This window comes from Pristiophorus japonicus, chromosome 1 (genome assembly GCF_044704955.1).
Source record: "Pristiophorus japonicus isolate sPriJap1 chromosome 1, sPriJap1.hap1, whole genome shotgun sequence".
NCBI lineage: Eukaryota > Metazoa > Chordata > Chondrichthyes > Pristiophoridae > Pristiophorus > Pristiophorus japonicus.
Window position 1 is genome coordinate 532,276,876 of NC_091977.1, and position 24,263 is coordinate 532,301,138.

Consider the following 24,263-nt stretch of genomic DNA (forward strand, 5'->3'; position numbering starts at 1 on the left):
GGGAAGTCATGTTTGACAAATTTGCTGGAATTCTTTGAGGATGTAACGAGCAAGGTGGATAAAGGGGAGCCAGTGGATGTGGTGTATTTGGACTTCCAGAAGGCATTTGACAAGGTGCCGCATAAAAGGTTACTGCACAAGATAAAAGTTCACGGGGTTGGGGGTAATATATTAGCATGGATAGAGGATTGGCTAACTAACAGAAAACAGAGAGTTGGGATAAATGGTTCATTCTCTGGTTGGCACCCAGTAACTAGTGGGGTGCCGCAGGGGTCAATGCTGGGACCCCAACTATTTACAATCTATATTAACGACTTGGAAGAAGGGACTGAGTGTAACGTAGCCAAGTTTGCTGATGATACAAAGATGGGAGGAAAAGCAATGTGTGAGGAGGACACACAAAATCTGCAAAAGGACATAGGCTAAGTGAATGGGAGTATAATGTTGGAAAGTGAGAGGTCATGCACTTTGGCATAAAAAAATCAAAGAGCAAGTTATTATTTAAATGGAGAAAGATTGCAAAGTGTTGCAGTACAACGGGACCTGGGGGCATTTGTGCATGAAATACAAAAGGATAATGTTATGTATGTAAACCTGTAAATACCATGTCTAACACCAGAGGGCTTATCCCCTGGATTCCAAGGGATCCCACAATCCCTTATGAGCGCCTTATATAAGGAGGCCTCACAGGCTGGAGAGGAACTCTGAGACCTGTAATAAAGGACTACGGTCACACCTTACTTTGAGCTTGCAGTATCTCGTCTGACTCTTTAATCAAGACGTAACAGATAGTATGCAGGTACAGCAAGTGATCAGGAAGGCCAATGGTATCTTGGCCTTTTTTGGAAAGGGTATGGAGTATAAAAGCAGGGACGTCTTGCTACAGCTCTACAGGGTATTGGTGAGGAATACTGCATGCAGTTGTGGTTTCCATATTTACCAAAGGAAAGACTTGCTTTGGAGGCAGTTCAGAGAAAGTTCACTCGGTTGATTCCGGAGATGAGAGGGTTGACATGAGGAAAGATTGAGAAGGTTGGGCCTCTACTCATTGGAATTCAGAGGTGATCTTATCAAAACGTATAAGATTATGAGGGGGCTTGACAAGGTGGATGCAGAGAGGATGTTTCCACTGATGGGGGAGACTAGAACTAGAGGGCATGATCTTAGAATAAGGGGCCGCCCATTTAAAACAGAGATGAGGAGAAATTTCTTCTCTGAGGGTTGTGAATCTGTGGAATTCGCTGCCTCAGAGAGCTGTGGAAGCTGGGATATTGAATAAATTTAAAACAGAAATAGACAGTTTCTTAAACGATAAGGGAATAAGGGGTTATGGGGAGCGGGCAGGGAAGTGGAGCTCAGTCCATGATCTTATTGAATGGCGGAGCAGACTCGAGGGGCCATATAGCCTACTCCTGCTCTTATTTCTTATGTTCTTATGTGTAACAGCGTGGATATCTTGTAGGCTGTCTACGAATTTCCTCTCAGGGCAGTGCTCAATGATGTATTCCAGGATCTGATTGGGAGCTCCACAGTTGCATGATGGGGATACTTTAATCCTCCCATCGATGGAGAAGGTGGCAGCATCTACCATGACCAGTTCTGAGGTGGTTGATGGTTGTCCACTGTTTACTGTGGGGTCCTCTATAAGGAATCCATTCCGTATGTCACAGTTCTTTCAAGCATTTCGCCATCGGTCATCAAGGCTGAGGGGAGATCACTGAAGGGCTTCGGCGACAGTCGAAAATGGCCTCCTAGATTTGAGACGGGTTGGTGATAGGTTGTTCAAGTCAGCCTGGATCAACATATCATTGCTGGAGTAGTGGTTGTATTCTCTGGAGACTGCATATTCATGGCGTAAGTGTGATAGTGCAATGTTTGCAAGCACGGGCAGCCAAGGTGTTGGTGCCAATAAAAGCGTGCCGGTGATAATTCTCATAGCAGAATTCAGCTGGACAGCAACGGATTTAACGCATGTACTTGATAGCCATGCTGGGGAGCTTTCCAAAAACCCTCCTATTTAGGAGTCACGTCTAATCATATTCTGTCATATAGGCAACAGCTCCAGAACCTTGGGAAGAAAGTAAAGAGTAGGGTCAACTTGATCCAGAAACTCGCCGAATCCACATGGGGAGCAGATATTCAAACCCTCTGCATGGAGCACTCGTCCTGGTGTAGTCTACAGTGAAGTACTGCTCTCCGGCATGGCTATCAAGTCCTCATGGCAAATCCGTTGATATCCAACTGATTTCTACTATTCCAGTGAGTGTAAATCCATCATAATTCCATAGCATTAAATGCTCCTAATTTGCCAATAATTAACAACGCAACATTTTCTGAACAAAAAGGCAAGCAAGTGGATTGTCTCAAAAACTCTGGCATCCCAAGTTCACTCTCTTTTCCTTCTCCCCTACGTAACTTCCCAATACTCCATACAGGGAACGACCCAAATTTCGGTTGAGACTCAAAGTTTGTGGTGAGTGATTCTAGCTGCCAGCGGCTTTCAGTGGAAACCTGCTGGTTTCAGTTAGATTCCCGCCCGCCCGCTGTAAAATGAGGCTGCGGTGATTTTAAGCAGAAACCATGACCTTTTCCCTAATACTCGGGACATTAAAGGCAGTTTTAGTGCTGCCACTGCTGTCTGGCTGAGATTAACTCACTCAGCACACCCCACAGATTAAGTTTGCGATCAGAATTTCCAGCAGTGGTTACTTGATACAGCAGGAACCGTGACCAACTTTCTCTCCGTTAACTGGGGACACTGAAGCAAGCAGCAACATTGCCATCACCGTCCATAAGATGAGTGGCCTCAACTCAAACCAGGCACTGCACCTGCAACTTTCCTGATCTAGGACTCCCATCACTCAGTGCATTTACTTATTAAAAAGAAAAGAAAGAAAGACTTGCATTTATATACCGCCATTCACGACCACCAGACGTCCCAAAGCTCCTCACTGCCAGTTAAGTACTTTTTGAAGTGTAGACACTGTTGTACTGTAGGAAACCCTGAGGCCGCCTGAGGAAAAGAGTGTTTTGAAGACCAGGCCCTCAAAACTGCCACCAAGCTCACGGTCTACAGGGCTGTAGTAATACTTGCCCTCCTGTATGGCTCAGAGACATGGACCATGTACAGTCGACACCTCAAGTTGCTGGAGAAATATCACCAACAATGTCTCCGCAAGATCCTACAAATCCCCTAGGAGGACAGGCGCACCAACATCAGCGTCCTCATTCAGGCTAACATCCCCAGTATTGAAGCACTGACCACACTCGATCAGCTTCGCTGGGCAGGCCACATAGTTCGCATGCCAAACACGAGACTCCCAAAGCAAGTGCTCTACTCGGAGTTCCTTCACGGCAAACGAGCCAAAGGTGGGCAGCGAAACGCTACAAGGACACCCTCAAAGCCTCCCTGATAAAGTGCGACATCACCACTGACACCTGGGAGTCCCTGGCTCAAGACCGCCCTAAGTGGAGGAAGTGCATCCAGGAGGGCGCTGAGCACCTCGAGTCTCAACGCTGAGAGCGTGTAGAGCATGCGGCAAACCAGTCCCACCCCCCCCTTCCCTCAACGACTATCTGTCCCACCTGTGACAGAGTCTGTGGCTCTCGTATTGGACTGTTCAGCCACCAAAGAACTTACTTGAGGAGTGGAAGCAAGTCTTCCTCGATTCCAAGGGATGATGATGATGATGATGATGATGTAGGAAACCCGGCAGCCAATTTTACTCCCACAAACAACAATACGATAATGGCCAGATAATCACTTTTAGTGATGTTGATTGAAGGATAAATATTGGCCAGGACACTGGGGATCACTCTGCTGCTCTTCATCGAAATTGTGGGTGTGAGATCTTTTACGTCCACCTGAGAGAGCAGACGGAGCCTCGGTTCAGCGTCTCATCTGATGTATATTGAAACCTATTTTCAGTTGAGGTGAGCACGTTTGTGCCCAAGGTATTAATTAGGCTGAAAGATGTAAATCCACTGCAACCTTGGGTTAAAATATAACTCTTATGCTTCTATTTAAAACAGCTTCTGCTATCGGGAGATTTTTCAGTCCTGTTTTGTAAGTGCTAATAGAATTTGGTTGAATAATGATGATCCAGAAATTGTGCGAGCGTTTTATATGTAATTTATTGTCGAAGCAGGATTAATTATGGACACCTCAATGACCTACATATTTCAAGGCTAATTTGAATTATTAGAGGCTTATTGTGCATCACTTTGTAAAGTTTTACATAATTACATGATGGCAGTAAACTACCTTTTGAACTCAATAGTTGCTTTGCAGCAGTATTTAACAAAAGTAATGAATGCATTTACATTTACTGTGAGAAGCAGCTTTTAAGTTATAGTTATTCGGAACAGCAGGTATTTTTTGCAGTACTGTTGAGGGAGATGTTCTGATTGATGTGTATTGCAGCATTGTATAATCATGCTTCTTCCCAAACCCCTAAATCTTAATAAATTCTGCTTTGGTGTAAAACATGTTTCCCTAATAGTAGACAACAAGAATCTGGCTTTTAAAAGCAAAACATCTGGAAAGGTCTAGGTAAGAAAATGTAGTTAAAAATTAGTCACTCTCCTGTGATGTTGCACCCAGGGAGTCACGGCAAAGTGTCGTCTTCAGCAGAAGTGGTGAAAGAGAGTAGGGGATAATTGGATCAAGGCGCACAGACATATTTCAGTCACCATTTTGAAAGTCAGACATATTAATTTTATCTTATTCATAGCTAACTAGCTAAACATATGTCAGTTTGGGAAATAAAGTAGTTAGTTGTAGCATAAGAATGTCTGTGCACTACAGGCTGACGAGCTGAAAGATGGAAAACCGAGGTGGTACCCCTGTTGTAAATTGGGTTCCTCTTTATTTAATATTTTAAATATGAAGAAAGAAGCAGAAGGACTTCTATTTCAATAGCTCCTTTCACGACCACTGAACATCCCAAAGCGTTTTACAGCCAATAAAGTATTTTTTGAAATGTAATCTCTGTTGTAATGTAGGAAACGTGGCAGCCAATTTGCGCACAGCAAGCTCCCACAAACAACAATATGATAATGATCAGCTGATCTGTTTAGTGATATTGATTGAGGGATAAATATTGGCCAGGACACCGGGAATAACTCCCCTGCTCTTCTTCAAGAAGGGATCCTTTAGAGCAGTGGTTCTCAACCTTTTTGTGTTCACGGCACACATTCAAATACTATCATTTTTGGTGGCACACTTGAAGGGATTAAAAGGTGAACACAGGTTTACAAAAAAGCAAGTTTCAGAAAATTTAAAAAACATTTTATTAGTCACAGTATATGAAGATATACAACATTGTACACATGTATGTTATTGATTATTTTTTATTCAGAAAGTAACAATAAAATAATAAACTATAATAATAATTCCTCACATTAATTATAGATTAATTAGTAATTTAATGTGATACTTGAGCCTGACATTTTTTAGTTATGTCACTAATATTAGGGCGTATAACCGATAAGGCAACTCTCATTTCGTGTTCAAGTTCGCTAAGTTTTTCCTGTTTTTTGCATTTGATGTTCGTAAGAGTTGAGAATCCTAATTCGCAGAGATATGATATTGAAAACTGCATCAGAATTATCAAGGCTTTTTTTGATATTGCAGAATATCCTTCTTTAATAAAAATCCAGAACGCATCAAGAGACATATCTGAATGTTTCATTTTAAGACCACGGTCTGTAGAAATAGAAGTCAATTCTTCTTCTTCTTGCAATGTAAAATCAAAATCTGACGGACTAATTGGAGAAAATGGATTTTTTACCCAATCATACTTCTCTACATCCAAAGATGGAAAATATTTTTTGATGTTGTCTTCCAGTGATGCCAAATGCTCTATCACGATAGGAGCAACCTTTTTAATACTGTGATTTGGTATCAAAGGGAACATTTCAAGATTTTTTTCTGTTGCTCTCTTTTTCCAGATAGAAATTTTTTTCTGAAAAGCTAATAGCTTATCTGTAGAGGTGAGAATGTTTTCATTTCGTCCTTGCATACTGGTATTAATGCTGTTAAGACAATTAAATATACCTGCAAATATGCTAACTTAGCACACCACATTTTACTCTTAAGGTATTTGCAAAAGGTATTGTTTCCTTCTCTTTCAAAAAATACTGACAATTCTTCTTTAAGTTCAAATACATGACATAAGACTTTTCCCCTTGAAAGCCATCTTACCTCTGTATGCAAAAGTAAACATTCGTGCTGTGCATCCATAGCTTTGCAGAGCTGTTTAAACAAGCGAGTTTTTAAAGGTTTTGATTTTATATAATTTACAATATTAACAACTTGATCGAACACAGATTTTAATTCTAGCGGTACTGTCTTTGCAACAAGTGCTTCTCTATGCAAAAAGCAATGGGTGAATAATATATTTGGATTATGTTTTTTTGCGAGCATAATGAATCCTTTGACACATCCCACCATAGATGGAGCACCGTCCGTGCAGATTCCAACACATGAGCCCCATGAAATTTTCAAAGTCTTCGAAATATGAATTCACAGAATCAAATATGTCTTGACCTCTAGTGTTTTCTGGAAGTTCTCTACAGCACAGAAATTGGTTCAATATCTCGTTTTCATGAATGAAGCGAACAAATGCTAATAATTGTGCTTTACCACTAATGTCGGTGAACTCGTTGATTTGCAAAGCAAAATTCGAGTTTGTAAGTTTCTCGGCTACATTTTCTTCAGTGTTAAATGACATATCATTTATCCTTCTCCGAATTGTATCGTCAGACAGCAGAATTTTTGCAATTTCTTGTTCCGCTTCATTCATCATCAATTATTTTGACAATTTTACGACATGCAGGCAAAATAAGTGACTGAGCTGTAGTATGAGGCTTCATTCTCTGCACTATTAATTCAGCAACTTCATAAGAAGTAATTTGAACCTTATCTGACATCTTAACAATTTTTTCAAAATATTTCACTTGTTTGATTGCGTTGCCATCAATCTTCTAAAATAACTCTGATTTTTTGTTGCAAGATGTGCAAGTTTCATAGTAAAATGACGTTTCAATTTACTGGGAACCATTGCACTGTTCGACAGATTTTCGCTGCACACAACACGCAGTGGAATGGGGCATTCTTCTTCTCCTGTTCATGAAAAACCGAACCTCAAATAATCCTCCATATATTGACGATGAATTTTGGAATTTTTAGGATTTGGTTTGGCACCGCTTGTACTGGCGTTGGTTTTAGGCCCACTAGTGCCATTTGTAGTGGCGCTGTCATTGAAATCTCCTTGCTCATTTTTACGTTTTCTTATGATGAATTTGTCCATTGGGAGGGGGGGACAAACTTTATTTGTCTGAGTGATCCAAACTTCAGACAGACACGAACTGAGTCTTCCAATTTCCAAACTCCAGAGAGTCCAGACAGAAACGAACCTAGAGTCGAACAGGAAGTTTTGATTTTGACTATGGTCAAAATATGTTAAAAGCCAACTCTCAAAAATCAAAGGAACCGCTAGGGCGGCTAGGCCAGGTCACATTGGATGCCGCATACATCAAAGGAGCAGCTAATTGGCAATATATCAGATCAAAACGTCAAAGATGCCACCAGTCCCGGCCACACATCAAGCTGCAGATCAATAAACAAAAATAACAAAATATAAATAAGAATGTGGTTAAATGTAATTAAATAGTTTTTGACATTTCATTATAAAAACTACACTTTTTTATTCATCTTTCATTTCTTTCATCCAAATTAATAATCAAATTTTAAGCTTTTCACATGAACAATTTAATACTATTATTTTGGATTGGGGGTGGCCATGGCCCAAGTGCCCCCCCTGGCTACGCCCTTGGTACAGAGGCACATACACATACAAACGTAAATATACACACACACACACACACACACACAGTCTCATTCGATGATAGGCACTCGCACTTCTCTATCAGTAATGGGAGGGAGTAAGAGAGTGGGAGAGGGTGAGGGGGGAGGTGATATAAAGGCCCAGTCGATCGAGTCTCTCCTCATATGTCAGTCCAGCCATCCCGGGAATCAGTCTGGTGAACCTTCGCTGCACTCCCTCAATAGCAAGAATGTCTTTCCTCAGATTAGGAGACCAAAACTGAACACAATATTCCAAATACACCAAGGCCCTGTACAACTGCAGTAAGACCTCCCTGCTCCTATACTCAAATCCTCTAGCTATGAAGGCCAACATACCATTTGCCACCTTCACCGTCTGCTGTACCTGCATGCCAACTTTCAATGACTGATGTACCATGATACCCAGGTCTCGCTGCACCTCCCCTTTTCCTAATCTGCTGCCATTCAGATAATATTCTGCCTGCGTGTTTTTGCCCCCAAAGTGGATAACCTCACATTTATCCACATTCTACTGCATCTGCCATGCATTTGCCCACTCACCTAACCTGTCCAAGTCACCCTGCAGCCTCTTAGCATCCTCCTCACAGCTCACACCGTCACCCAGTTTAGTGTCATCTGCAAACTTGGAGCTATTACACTCAATTCCTTCATCTAAATCATTAATGTATATTGTAAATAGCTGGTGTCCCAGCACTGAGCCCTGCGGCACTCCACTAGTCACTATCTGCCATTCTGAAAAAGACCCGTTTATCCCAACTCTCTGCTTCCTGCTACCAACCAGTTCTCTATCCACATCAGTACATTACCCCCAATACCATGTGCTTTGATTTTGCACACCAATCTCTTGTGTGGGACCTTATCAAAAGCCTTTTGAAAGTCCAAATACACCACATCCACTGGTTCTCCCCTGTCCACTCTACTAGTTACATCCTCAAAAAATTCCAGAAGATTCGTCAAGCATGATTTCCCTTTCATAAATCCATGCTGACTTGAACCGATCCTGTCACTGCTTTCCAAATGCGCTGCTATTTCATCCTTAATAATTGATTCCAACATTTTCCCCACTACTGATGTCAGGCTAACCGGTCTATAATTATCTGTTTTATCTCTCCCTCCCTTTTTAAAAAGTGGTGTTACATTAGCTACATAGTTTTTTTGATAATAGTAGAGATAAATAGATAGTTATTTGTCAATATTGGCAATGTTTACTACAGCAGTGGCATCATACATATAGGTAGATGACATATGTGTCTGTCTGTCTCTTTCTCCCCCTCCCCTTCTGTTTGAGTTAAATGGTTTGTATTTCATTGTGAAATCAGCTAAAGTCCACCATACTTTTATACAATTTGGCAGCATACCTGTGAAGGGTTCACGGCACACCAACGTGCCTCGGAACACCGGTTGAGAACCACTGCTTTAGCGAGTAGATGGTTTAACGTCACTGCATTGGAGTGTCAGCCTAGATTGTGCTCAAGTCTCTGCAGTAGGACTTGAACCTACAACCTTCTGGCTCAGAGGCGAGAGTGCTACTCACTGAGACACGGCTGACACTTATTAACCACTTGATAATTATATTTTTGAATAAGATAATTGAGGAGCGGGTAAGTGGTTTATGGAGCAGGGGAGAGCACATAAAAATAAGAAAATACGCAATAAGAATAGGCCATTGGGGCCATCAAGCTTTTTTCTTCCACAGAACTTGTACAATCCACTCAACTTACTTCATCTCCAGAGTGCAAGATCTATAGACTTCCTCCCTGATCCTCAAAGATACTGGAAAAACCCCAGCAAGCTGTAAGATTTATTTAATGTTACAGCTTCCGTTTTTTCTATTGCCAAGCCAGTTTTCCCCTTCCATACTCTATTTCTCTCCATCTTCCTGAAGGAACTGAAAACATTCCACCATCACTGGTAGCCCTCCAGTTCCTTGCCCAATGGCTGTTCTTCGTGGTGGACCCTGTACAGGATTTGCTGGCTATTTGATTCATCACAGCTGGGTCCAATCCTATCATCACCTAATATCCAAAAATAGTAATTAGTCGTCATCATCATCATCATAGGCACTCCCTTGAAACGAGGATGACTTGCTTCCACGCCAAAAAGGGATGAGTTCACAGGTGTTTCAATGAACGACCTAATATTCCAGATCCCGAATTACATCTGGAAGGGTGGAAGAAACCTGTGCGTGGAGTTTTTTAACGTGTGGTCGCCATTGCACACCAGCCACCACACGGGCTTGACAGAGCTAGGTCTTGGTCCAGTGGCAAAGGTTAACCAAGACAACTGGAGACCTGCTCTGCTGCACATGCCTAGTGTGCACACATATCGCAGTGTGGGCTGGCCCGTGCTGCCCCTGGGCCCTCGCCTCTTCTGGCATGAACTCACGCCTCTCCTGGGCCCCGATCATGTCCCTCTACAAACTCTCGCAGAGTGGCGGCCCCGACCTGCAAGAGACCAGCAGCGGCAGGTCGGGGCCATAAAAGCAGTGGCGAGCGGCGGCCCCTGGACGGCGTGGTGGCCACTTCAGGGAGCAGCGCAAGCTGGTGCAGGAGGGCGACGGCAGCGAAGAGGGACATCAAGGTCCAGGTCGGTGATTGGTGCATGGGCAGGCACAGCAGGAGCGGCGAGGTTGGGGCGCAGGAGCAGTAATTAGTGGGGATCATTGGATAGACATTAGATACAAGAACCCTGGCTACTTTTATTTTTACCACTGTAGCCCAAGGACACGCAAGCCAATCGTAGAAGTCCCACTGTTTTCTGGGTTCAGTTTAACAAATTTAGCACAGAGTGGGTTTGAAACTGACACCTGTTTGGTACTTATTGCTCACCACCTTAGAATGGGATGGGTTGCATATATCGACCAAGACTTTTTTTTTTGTTCGTTCACAGGATGTGGGCATCAGTGAGAAGCCCAGCATTTATTGTCCTCCTCATTTGACCCCAGGAAGGTGGTGGTGAGCCGCCTTCTTGAACCACTGCAGTCCGTGTGGTGAAGGTGCTCCCACAGTGCTGCTAGGGAGGGAGTGCCAGGATTTTGACTCAGCGACGATGAAAGAACGGTGATATATTTCCAAGTCAGAATGATGTGTGACTTGGGAGGGAACTTGGAGATGATGGTGTTCCCATGCGCCTGCTGCCCTTGTCCTTCTAGGTGGTAGAGGTCACGGGTTTTGGTTTCTAGAAAACAGCATGTTAAAGAGAATCTTTGCAACTTAATTTTTGAAACAAGTCCTGTTGGTGACTTGTGTATTTGTGGTGCACGGTTAGCAGACAGAGAGTTTGTGTTTAGCAAAGCAATAAGATAGTTGTTAGGTATCAACGTTATAGGTTTGTCATGATTCACAGTGCAAGTTAGTTTAAGAGGCTTAAATTATTGTAGTTTGTTGTAGTCAGTTGACATAACTGCTTGAATAAAGAAAGAACTGTGAGCAACTTTGGAGATGATGCAGGCTACAGTTTTAATAATATTTTTTGTTTTGTGTTTGCAAAGTGAATTATTCAAAACACCTCTAGTTTCCCCAGAAGTCTTCTGCAAGGAATCAAGCAATGTTAACTTGCTTTCATGTGCATGAATAATGAACTGCTCATATTTTTAAACAAGTAATGAATTGACTGTTCTCTTAATTTTATCTTACTGAAGAGGCAGTGTCCCAATTACTACTCTAAAAATGTTAATTTTATTTTAATAAATCAACTGAGATTTACCCCCCCAGGTATCTGCTGTAGTGGATGAATATAGAACAGAGCATAAATTTCAATGTGCAGAGTACAAAATGAGGATATTGTGGAAAGGAAAGAACAAGATTATCTTTTTAAGTTCTATTTCACAGGTATAGATTAAAGAATTCAATGAAGCACCATTGCTAATTTCCTATCATCACCATTAAAGATGTACAAATAATCATTTTTATAGATCTAAGCAGATTCACTTTGAAAATAATGTTCAGAACTAATTTTATTAGTCCCAGTGCATCCAGTTCAATTGATGGTACAGTCCTGTTTTTCTGTGTTCTGAGTATGTTTAGCTACATTTTTGTCTCTGGATTTAGTTAAGTTTGCAGAGCAGTTCATCATTCCTGGGCTTTTCCTTTCCCTGCCAATACTTCCCTCATTATTCTCGGTTCCTGCAACCATTTAAATGGCATCACAGAAAGTGATGAGGATGGAGTTTTCTTTGGGGATTTTGAATGCTTTGCATGATTTAGATGAGGGCGACGAGGTCATGAGAGGCCAACAAATGGACATGAAACATCTGAGGCATTTTATCCACATTTGTCGCTACTTCCAAACCTGGTTTACAGACCCCTGTACACACACCTGTATATATTATGAGAAATCCAATATTTGCTGCCTCTCCTTCAGAAGTCAGGCTGCCACACAGTTGTGTCATCTGTTGCAGGATGGATAATTTCTGAACCAGGGAAGGCTCTTCCCATAGAACACAATTGTCACTGTGATTTCTGAACAAAGTATTTTATTTCACACATGCAGCTTAAGAATGCTATCAGATCCTTCCAGAGGATATCTGCCACATCAGACAGTGCAATGCACACATGTATAAATCAAGGATACTTGCACTTTTCCCATGAAAGGGAGGTATCAGCAGGACAGGGTGCAGAGCTTTCAAATGGCGACAGTGTAAAGCACCACAGATGGTACCCATGTGGGCATCAGGCTTTCTCATATCAACATAGCCTACATGAAGTTATAGTGAAGGTGCTGTCTGACCACAGAAGCATCATTCTGTATGTCAGTAGCCATTGTGCCTTTCTTACATGGCCAAGTACACTGCTTATTGTGTCTGTAAGCACTCTAGTAATGATTCCACGAGGTAAGGTTTTGTACTTAAACTGTTGTGACTTTAGTCCTGAGTGAGGGTACAGTATGGTGCACCCTCTGGTGACACAGGCATAGTGCACACAGTACGAAGACACATCCAGTAGTCCCATGCAACTGCACATTGAGTGCACAGGGCACACACCCATGCCACACATACACAACAGTGCTCGAATTGTTTGAAAGAGAGGAAAGACTGAAGGGATGGTTCTTGGGAGACCAGGTCCAACCTCTGTGTCCATAACAGCTGATCTGAGTTAGAAACTTCTCAACAGAAGAGGAAAGCCTCCACCAGAATTTTTATTGCTGGGTATGATTAAATTATTGGTTCTCCAATTAATGATCATAGCAAAAGGCACTCTTTCGTAATGCTAGATAAATGGACCGTGTTCAGTTTCTGCCATTCAAACTAATTGACTATGATATTGAGGAGGATACTTCTACTAAGAAGAAGTTGTCTGATGAGACCAAGCCATGTGGTTAGGTGACAAGTATATAGACGAGGAACTGTATTTGAACGTATCACCACTATTGAGCAGATTAGCTGAGGAATGACAAGTGGATTTAATGTGAGTAAAAGTGTAAAAATATGATGCATGTGTACACAACACAGAACTTTGTTTCGCTCGCTGCCGCGGCAGCATTTGAGCTATTGGTGTGCAGTTTGGACAGCTTATCATTCATTAACAGGACATGACTATGATCAGTAAGGTTCAAAGAGTGAAAGGAATGATTTCAGGGCTTAAGACTTCTCCAGTTATGAAGAGAGGCTTACGGAACACAGCTTGCTTTCACTGGAAAAAAGATTGAGCGAGGACATGATCCAGAATTTTAAAACACTACAACAACAACTTGTATTTACATTGTGCCGTTAATGTAGTAAAATGTCCCAAAGCACTTCACAGGAATGTTATAAGATGAAACAAATAAATTTGACACTGAGCCACATAAAAAGAAACTACGGCAGATGACCAAAAGCTTGGTCAAAGAGGTAGGTTTTAAGGAGCGCCCTGAAGGAGGAAAGAGAGGTAGAGAGGCAGGGAGGTTTAGGGAGGGAGTTCCAGAGCTTGGGGCCCAGGCAACAGAAGGCATGGCCACCAATGGTTGAGCGATTATAATCAGGGATGCTCAAGAGGGCAGAATTTGAGGAGCATAGACATCTCGGGGGGGGGGGGGGGGTTAGGGGGGTTGTGAGGCTGAAGGATATTACAGAGATAGGGACAAAGATCACACTGAGAGGGATGGGTAATGTAAGTTGGCTATAGTGCTGAATGGGCGCTCAGTGCTTTTGGATTTTCCTCTGCGGGATTCTCTTCTTGCAATAGGACCATCAGTGTTTGTGGTCCATTTTGTTGGCTTTCAGCCAGTTCTTTAAATTCTAAAGGTAATTTTACTACAAAAAATAACGGCGGTGTTTTACGGGTAACCAGCAGTCCTTCACCAGTGCTTGATATTCCAACTCCTGACCTTCGTCTTGCTCCCAGTGGGTCATCACGAACATATTTCCATGAGCCCAGCTTGTGCTGTCAGGCCAGGTTGGCTGATTTGGAAGCACAATATAGCACCTCAAGATTAGCGGTTCTTGTGGTTCTATACAGGAGACCACATTATCAGCTCCATTGTATCTCGGTACATCATGGTGCTGCACCACTTCACAACTATTACAGCAAATGCCTTCTGAAAACTAGAACCATTGGGTGCAGATGTTGAGCTACATATTCAGCATTTTAGTAAAGTATTCTTTTAGAGTCATTCAGTTTCCTAAGATCTAAGGAACAACTTTAATGAACAGAAAATCATGAGAGTGTAGAAATCCAACCCAGCTCGTAGTAGCTGAATATCCTTTATAAGTACACGAGCAACACTCTTTCAGAAAAAATCTATAATGTTCAAAAATGTTATTTTTCTTTTGACTAGTAATTTAGAACATTTTTAAATTCATAACTTTTAAAGACTTTTTATCTTCAATATTGTTTGATATTCTTTTCTTAAAGCATTTGATTCTCAACTAAGAGAGATCAGACCTTGGCGGTGTAATGGCACAGCCCATTGGTGATCTCAACATCGTGTGCCATGGAATGGGTGCACATTTGCACCTGGATTCGCCAAATCTTGAGCTCTTGATTGTGCAACTAGAGGGAGATGATGAGCAATAGACTCGGCTATTACCTGTATGTTGGGGATAGAAAGGATTTGAGTATAGGAGCAGGGAGGTCTTACTGCTGTTGTACAGGGCCTGGTGAGGCCACACCTTGAATATTGTGTACAGTTTTGGTCTCCTAATCTGAGGAAGGACATTCTTGCTATTGAGGGAGTGCAGCAAAGGTTCACCAGACTAATTCCCGGGATGGCAGGACTGACATATGAAGAAAGACTGGATCGACTAAGTGTATAGTCACTGGAATTTAGAAGAATGAGAGGGGATCTCATAGAAACATATCAAATTCTGACGGAATTGGACGGGTTAGATGCAGGAAGAATGTTCCCGATGTTGGGGAAGTCCAGAACCAGGGGTCACAGTCTAAGGATAAGGGGTAAGCCATTTAGGACCGAGATGAGGAGAAACTTCTTCACTCAGAGAATTGTGAACCTGTGGAATTCTCTACCACAGAAAGTTGTTGAGGCCAGTTCGTTAGATATATTCAAAAGGGAGTTAGGTGTGGCCCTTACGGCTAAAGGGATCAAGGGGTATGGAGGGAAAGCAGGAATGGGGTACTGAAGTTGCATGATCAGCCATGATCTTATTGAATGGTGGTGCAAGCATGAGGGGCCGAATGGCCTACTCCTGCACCTATTTTCTATGCTTCTATGATCTGTGAGTGAAGTTCTCTGTACCGCTCAGCATATACCTATTAGTATCTGGCTCAAAAGTAGCACTGATATCACCTAATCGGCTCTCAGATTAAATCCCCTTGTGACTAATGTTCCTTGGACTTCCTCAAAATTGTACGCCATGTTATTCAATTCACCTCTGAAGAGTTATCTGAAGGTGGTTGAGTGGGGAAAAAGTGTTCTTGGTTGGTTCCCTTCCGAGACTGCATAAACATGCTTCTTGACAAGTTAACTGAAGTTTAGCATGAGCACCACCTTGGAGAAGGAATTGGCTGACTGTCCAAGCCTCCTGACACAAGAAGGGCAAGAATAAGGGGGCATCGTCTCAGGATAAGGGGTCGGCCATTTAAGACTGAGATGAGAAGGAATTTCTTCACTCAGAAGGTGGTGAATCTTTGTAATTCTCTGCCACAGAGGGCTGTAGATGCTGAGTCGTTGAGCATATTCAAGGCTGAGATAGCTAGATTTTTTGACTCTAGAGAAATCATGGAATATGGTGATCGAACGGGAAAGTGAAGTTGATGTCAAAGATCAGCCATGTTCTTATTGAATGGCGGAGCAGGCTCGAGGGGCCGTATGGCCAACTCCTGTCCCTAGTCCTTATGTTCTTATGATTGGTTGGAGGGGTTGAGGGGGAGTGCGGTAACTAAATAGGGCATCACTGTAACGGTAAAAAGATAATAATTAAAGGTCTTTGTTGTTTTAATTCCAAGGTGCACGGTTTCTATTTGTATTGTAAGGACAGAACAATGGTATATTTGATTACCACCAGGCTTCATTTTCAGTTACAATTTATTGTAATTTGATAGTAAATTATGTTACTCATTACAGGAATAACTTAATCATTGTGTAAATCACATTTTGATTTTCCACCATTACTTTTCTTGTTTTGTAGTTGAAAAACCTGAGCTTTGAAGAGCTACAAATGAGGTTGAGTGCATTGGATCCAATGATGGAACGAGAAATTGAGGATCTACGCCAAAGATACCAGGCTAAACGACAGCCCATTCTAGATGCCATGGATGCCAAGAAACGAAGACAGCAGAACTTCTAGCTGAATTCATCAGGCATTACCTACATCCAACAGAACCTACCCAAACTATCCTTGGTGACATGACCTATAATATGTCAATAATATGTACTGTCAGAACATTTAAAGAACCAAAAACACTGGTAGAATAATGTTAATTACGATCTGGAATTTATCCTATCAGCATTGATAGCAATGTACTGTATGTCCATTTTTCGGCACTACTTGTTTTTTCTTCATCTCCACAGCTTCGAATCGTACAATGATATTGTAACTCAGTTTGGAACTTGGATCATTGAGTTAGGCAATTACATTAACATCCTCAAATACCAACAAAGATAGCAATACAGGTCCGACCTCCCAAATCCGGCAACCTCGGAACCGAGACCGAGCCAGTTTTCGTGTTTTTCCGGACTTCAGAACATCTTTCTGATGTCCCGAATCGGAAACACTCGAGCCCAGGTTCAGGTATTTCTGGATTTCAGAACATCAGAAAGGTGGGGGGGTTTGGTGCTCGCCGAGAAGCTGTTCGGGTCGCCGGCCCCGCTGCCAAGGACCTGATCAGGTGGACCCCGCCGCCGAGGAAATGTTCTGGCGGGGCCCTGCTGCCGTGGAGGAGTTCCTTGTCTGGCCTGAGGTAGGTGGGGTTGGGCAGCCGAGGTAAAGGTGAGGGAGGGGGGCAGGGACGAGGTCGGGCCGCGGCGAGGTCGGGCGGGCGAAGTTGTGATGAAGTCGGGGCGGGCGGAGTCGGTTCGCTGAGGTGGGGGGAGTCCGGATATCGGAACATTTCCCGTTTTCCGGACGACCCCGCCACGGATCGGTCCGGTATCAGGATTCCGGAACATTCTGCATTCCGGAACTCTGGATTTTGGAGGTCGAACCTGTACCACGATATTTGTGACTAGCACAAAATACTAGATGCATTGTGTTGCTGATTATGTATGCTGGGGTTCCAAGAAACACTGCGTCTGAAGAATGAAACTTAGCCTGTAAGTAAACAAGGTAGTAATCTCCGGCTCCCCAAATCAACTTCTTAAATCCACCACCGATTCGTCGAGTGTGTGTCAATTTGGCACTATCATAATCCTCAACATGTAAAAACTGGACTTCTGTCAACTAACCTGTATACCTCTAATATTGTGCTTTTCTGTTGCAAGTAATTCCACAATGTGCTGAGGCTACTGCCACTTTGTAATCTGCCCTCAAATTTCAGACCACCAATGGTAGCTCTGAAATATCTTCAGTGCGGAAGTACACATGCACTGTTGTTCAAAAGTCACAATATGACTTTAAAGTTTCTGGCTCCGGACATTCTCCTATGTTGGGATAGGTCTGCATAAGCCAGCAACTTAATAATCGCATTCATGGCCTGTGTAGATAGGTTGAATACTCAAGACTGCCTGCGTCAAAATGATGTGTTGGCACGCAGCATCTTGTGCCACTGGTGGAAATGATTTGCTTGATATCAGCAGTGTTTTACCCCTGGTGGCACAGAGAGAAGCCATCTTTTAGAGAGAGCACTTTGTGTCACTGAAAATACTCGCAGCACTTTGTTAGTATTAGAACAGCGAGTCTTGGCTGCTTCTGGATATAGCATTGTGATATGAATACGGATAATTGTGTCCACCGGAGCTCAATAGAAGATTTTAATTCTGCTGGTCCTGCTAGATCTCTTACATGTTTAGTTATGATGTGCGCACCTCATTTGATGTATTTGGGCAGATTTATTGATAAAAGTAGACTTTGACCCACAAACATTTCAACACTAACTAATACACAGGAATCGGTGATGCATTAACCACTGCCACTACAAGATGAAGCAGACTGCTTCATTGCCCCTCTTGAAAGTGCACAGGGACCAGATTCCCAGCAAGGTAAAGATTGTAGTTAATTTATTTTTATGTGAATACTGATTTTTATTGGTGCATACGGGTACTTGAAGAAATCAGTAGGCACCATTTTTTTTTGCTTTTATTATATCTTGATGTCAACAGAAAGTGTCTTATTATTTTATGTCTTAACTTATAAGTCTCGCATTTAGTGTGTATACCAAGGTGAGCTGTGTCACGATAGCAGCCGGCTGTAACCGGGTGCACTGACTGGATTGACTTTGTTGACCTCCAAGAGAAGCTTCCTGTGATGTAGATGCACTACAGAAACATAAGACATTTATGCTGTTTCAGCTAAACTGTGCTGATTTTTCTCACTGTACGGCTTAACATTTTGCAAGAGTAATTTTCCTAAGTATTGATGCGCTAAAGATTTGCGGCGCCATTTGTAAACCGGGTTCTGTGAGTTTTCCTTCTAGCATAAACTTCCCCGTAAATAAACTGAAGATTTGATTGAACCTCTCAAAACATTGATCCCTGTACCATTTGACCATTTGGGCGATGTTCAAATAAGCTCAGTTATGACTTATGTTATTTTAAAACTAATGTAGAGATATTGTTATTTTATCTTTTAAAACCTTATTTGTTCAGTGGATACGAACCAGTAGAACTCTACTCCTTGTGCACAGCCTCACTGGCTGGGAGCATGGCTAACTGACTCAGCACCATAGGTCTATTCTGCCACCTGTTATTCCACCTAGTAAGGCCCGATGGATTTGCCATAACCTCGGCAGTGAAACAAGTTAAAGTGCCCAAATTACATCTGCAGCGGCAGCACTCTGCTAAGTAGTGCAGAAGCCACTGTTTGACCTTATAATATTAGTATATATATAAAACTGAAGTGCTAATTTTGCTAAAGGATTAACTGAGATGACACTGGAAATTGAGCAAGGCAACAGTGAGCTGACATTCATTTGTCAATTATCAACTGAGATTAATTTTAGGAGTAGCTTTAGAAATTGGACAATTCATCTTTTGTAGTGTGTCAGAATTAATTTGTTTAATAGTGTGGAGTTTTAAAAGATTTTGCCCTTACAAGACAAGGGAATCTCTCTTCTTCTCTACACAATAAATGGGAGGATACTGAGAGGTGAGGAGAAACAGAGGGACCTTGGAGTATATGTCCACAGATCCTTAAAGGTAGCAGGACAGGTCGAAAAGTTAGTTAACAAGGCATACGGAATGCTTTCCTTTATTAGCCGGGGCATAGAATATAAGAGTAGGGAAGTTATGCTAGAACTGTATGCAGCACTAGCTTGGCCACAGCTGGAGTACTGCGTGCAATTCTGGTTACCACATTGCAGGAAATATGTGATTGCACGAGAGAGGGTGCAGAGGAGATTTACGAGAATGTTGCCAGGACTGGAGAATTTTAGCTATGATGAAAGATTGGATAGGCTTGGTTTGTTTTCTTTGAAACTGAGGAGGCTGATGGGAGATTTAATTAAGGTGTATAAAATTATGAGGGGCCTAGATAGAGTTGATAGGAAGCACCTGTTTCCCTCAATAACCAGAGGGCATAGATTTCAAGCAGTTGGTTGAAGGATTAGATAGGTGATGAGGAAAAAAAAAAATCTAGCGGGTAGTGGGGTCTGGAAGTCACTGCCTGAAAGGGTGGTAGAGGCAGAAACCCTCATCGCATTTAAAAAGTACTTGTATGTGCACTTAAAGAGCCGTGACCTACAGGGCAACGGACCAAGTGCTATAAAGTGGGATTAGGCTGGGTAGCTCTTGGTCGGCCGGCGAGGACACAATGGGCCAAATGGCCTCCTTCTCTGTCGTAACTTTCTATGAATCAAGAAATCAAACAGGGAATTCAGAAGAAACTTCTTTCCCCAGCGAGAGGTGAGAATGTGGAGTTCGCTACCACATAGAATAGCTGAAGTGAATAGTATAGATGCATTTAAGGGGAGGCTAGATAAGCAGATGAGGAAGACGGGAATAGAGGGTTATGCTGATAGATGTAGTTGAGGAATGACGGGAGGAGGCTCGAGTGGAGCATAAACACCGTCATGGTCTGTTTGGACCGAATGGCCTGTTTCTGTGTTGAATATCCTATGTCATCCTATGAATGAACCTTTGTTTGTTGACTTATCCGATCAAGACAAGGGTGACAAGTAATTAGTCAGATAGATTTTTCGCTGAGGTAGGACCGGGCAATTTACTTCACTTCTAAACTAATCTAATTATTCCAAACTCGTAACTCTCTTTGATTACCTTGCATGCTGCTCCCACTACAGTCATTAACTCTTATCCCAGTACATGCAGCTTTAGACAGTCTATTCAAATGGGCTTTCAGCTTAAGACTAAAGCTCGCATGTAAACAGTGTGCTGCAGCCTGATAGATAAGGACTATACAAGTGTATTCTTGGAAACTGGGCAGACAATACTGAATTGACTGTGCCAAAGATGGAGGCTTTTGTTTGTGTTTAAAGAATAGTGGAATAAGTGTATATACAATCTTATTTGAAATTTATTATTCTAGTAATAAAGTAAATTACAGTTTATACTTCTAAATCTCTCTCCATCTAGAAACTTCAATAAAAACTTTTGATTCCAAGAATCACAGCAAATTGCCAAATTGAAATCGTTTCAGTGCCTTTTAAATAAATTCAGTTGTTTCAAGTTGGGATGAGCTGATAAAGTGTGATGCTGTTCAGAATTACCTTCTCTCTTTAAAAAAAGACATGCACTATACAATTACTGAGTTTGGCAGAACTAGACCCAGCTATTTGCACACTGGTCTCTTAGATGCGTAAGCACCAGGACAGGTCACTCCGAGAGAAGTAATCTCGCACTATAACAAACCCAATGTAAACTATAAGAAAGTGGTCTATTGAAGGTCGGTTCAAGAAAAAGTACTGTCTGCTTACATATTTATAAGGTAGCTCCATTTGCTATAACACAATATTAACAAGAGGTGAGTATTTTAATGCTATAGTGGTCTCATCACCTGCTAAACATAGAGATCTGAAAAATCGTGCTGTACATACACTTTGAAGACTTCAATATCATTTAAGCACTATTCACATCCAAAGTAATTTAAAATGTGAGTGCTTCTATTTTAGAATTGAGATTATACAGAGCCATGCCCATGTGACTGTGCTGCAGTGTTGTGTTCTGCATTATATATTTTTAAGAATGCGGATTTAGCTTCTTTTTTAAATAGTGATGGAAACATGCTGCTTTCTCAATAATTAATACCAGCTAAAAAGATCCTATGGTTCTCTGCGTGTTACTGATGGCTTCGCCACATTGGAGAGACTTCTCTTTAGGGGGAAGCTGGATAAGTACGTGAGGGAGAAAGGAATAGAAGGATATGTTGATAGGGTGAGGTGAAGTAGGGGTGGGCAGAGGCTCAGGTAGATCACCAACGCCAGCATAGACCAGTTGGGCTGACTGGCCTGTTTCTGTGCTGTAAATTCTATCTCATTCTCCCCTCCCCCCTTCTATAGCATCTATCTCATCAAAAATATTAATGAAATGTTATATTTTGAAGAATAGTGTGAACTGTGCTGATTTCTAATTTGAGAACAGATCAACCTTAGATATATCATTAACAAACATGTTGCTGACAACTAAATTCTTGTATTGCTCTGAAAGTGTCATTCGCAAATTTCTACAGAGTGAATTACAGCCTTGAGTGAACAAAACTCTTAAATTATTCAAAAACACAACAGAGCTTGCATTTATATAGCACCATTAACGTAGTGAAACCTCCCAAGGCGCTTCACAGGAGCGTAATCAGGCAAAAATTGACAAAACAGAACAGTAATTCGGGGATAAAAACAGAAAATGCTGGAAATCTCAGCAGGTCAGGCAGCATCTGTGGAGAGGAAGCAGAGTTAACGTTTCGTGTCGATGACCCTTCGTCAGAATTGGAGAGTGTTCGAAAAGAACAGATTCTTAACAACGACTGAAAGGGGGAGAAGAAAGAGCAAAAGGGAAAGTCCTTAATAGTTTGGAAGACAGGAGAGATTAGAGAGACAAAAGGGATGATGGCTCCAATTCAAATGGTAATGCCAGGAGTTAGAAAAACATTAGTCAAGATACGGTGTGAATGGTGGGATATTGACCAACTGCCATTGGAGACAAGGAGAAAAATAGAAAGAAACAGGCTCTGGGGGAGGCGGGGGGGAGCCAAAGATGGCAGAGGTTATGCTCTGAAATTGTTGAACTCTATGTTGAGTCCAGAAGGCTGTAAAGTGCCTAAACGAAAGATGAGGTGCTGTTCCTCGAGCTTGCGTTGAGCCTCGTTGGAACAGTGCAGAAGGCCAAGGACGGAGAGGTCAGAGTGGGAATGCAGTGGAGAATTAAAGTGACAGGCAACCGGATGCTCGGGGTCACACTTGCGGACTGAACGGAGGTTCTCCGCAAAGCAGTCACCCAATCTACGCTTGGTCTCCCCAATGTAGAGGAGACCACATCGTGAGCAGCGAATACAGTATACTAAATTGAAAGAAGTACAAGTAAATCGCTGTTTCACCTGGAAGGAGTATTAGGGGCCCTGGATAGTGGGAAGGAAAGAGGTAAAAGGGCAGGTGTTGCATCTCCTGCGTTTGGACGGGAAGATGACGTGGGAAGGGGATGAGATTTCCAGGATTTTCGGTTTTTATTCCACATTCCAGCATCCGCAATATTTTGCTTTTGTACAGTAATTTGGGGGTCATTCTGCATTCTATTGAAACTACAGGGGAAATTCCACTTCTCTCACTTCCAGCAGGGAGTTGAGGTGAGCTCGAGTGAAGTGGGTTTGGAGAGAAGAGGCTATAATGTAGCACTATCTCCGAGCCACACTCTCTGCATGACTCGTCACTGTGTTTGTGAAATTATCCCTTATATTACTGCCTTTCCATGATGTCTGGTCAGTCACATCATTATATAGGGTGACATTGAACTTAATGACTTACTCAGGTTCAACAGTTATTCAGGATATTAAAAAAGCAAATATGGTTGAATAAATTGCATTTATTTGTTGCTCCACACTGTTAAACTGTATGTAGCGTGTTTAGCTATACCTATATATTGTGTACAATTGTTAAGAATAAGCTTCAGCCAATAACTGATCAAAAAGCTGATTCCAAACTATCACTGTATAAACTGCTTTAACACAGCATCAAAAGGCCAGGCTAAAGTCCAACAATTTCTCTTATTTTCTGTGAACTGTTTTGAATATTCATGTCTGTTCTATGCGAGCATTTGACAGTCTAGCATGCATTCTAGTGGAAACTGAATACTCTTGGCATGTCTTAATTATCACTTAGGGGCTCAGCATAGTACTGCAAAATGAAGTTAATGCTCCTGTTATACTAGCCTTTCACATCAACACTTTCCGCAGTGTGCCACTAATAAAAGTCTGCTTATGCATCTCTCCTCTCCAGTGCCACACTGCCTTTTCTTGTGTAAAGCAGTGAGACTTCCACAAGTCTTGATTGTTGTTCCAACTGATGAATTTAAGGGGAAGCTGGATAAGCACATGAGGGAGAAAAGATTAGGGGGTTATGCTTATAGGGTGAGATGAAGAAAGGTAGGAGGAAGCTTGTGTGGAGCATTAAAAACTGTCATGGACCACTTGGGCCGAATGGCCTGTTTCTGTGCTGTACATTCTATGTAAAGTAATTATGATGGTGTACTGTTGTGCCGGCAACTAGGATAACTCCTGTCCACACACTTACCTTCTGTTGCCTTATGAATTTCTGATCTGATTTTATCAGAATGAAAACAGCCAAGGCAAAGTGGCAATTGACTTCCAGTCCAAATACATGTGTCTTGACAGCACCAGATGTTTAGAATTTCAGCAGGTCCG

General features: G+C 42.1%; 1 protein-coding gene across 1 annotated transcript in view; it reads left to right on the plus strand.

Annotated features, from left to right (window-relative positions):
- Positions 1-17,195, plus strand: part of stk3 (serine/threonine kinase 3 (STE20 homolog, yeast)) — a 598,462-nt gene extending 581,267 nt beyond the window's left edge. The window contains exon 11 of the mRNA XM_070877027.1: positions 16,434-17,195. Within this exon, the coding sequence (XP_070733128.1) occupies positions 16,434-16,592 (159 nt within the window). The 3' untranslated portion in view covers positions 16,593-17,195. The remainder of the gene's footprint in view (positions 1-16,433) is intronic.
- The last annotated feature ends 7,068 nt before the right edge of the window (positions 17,196-24,263 follow it).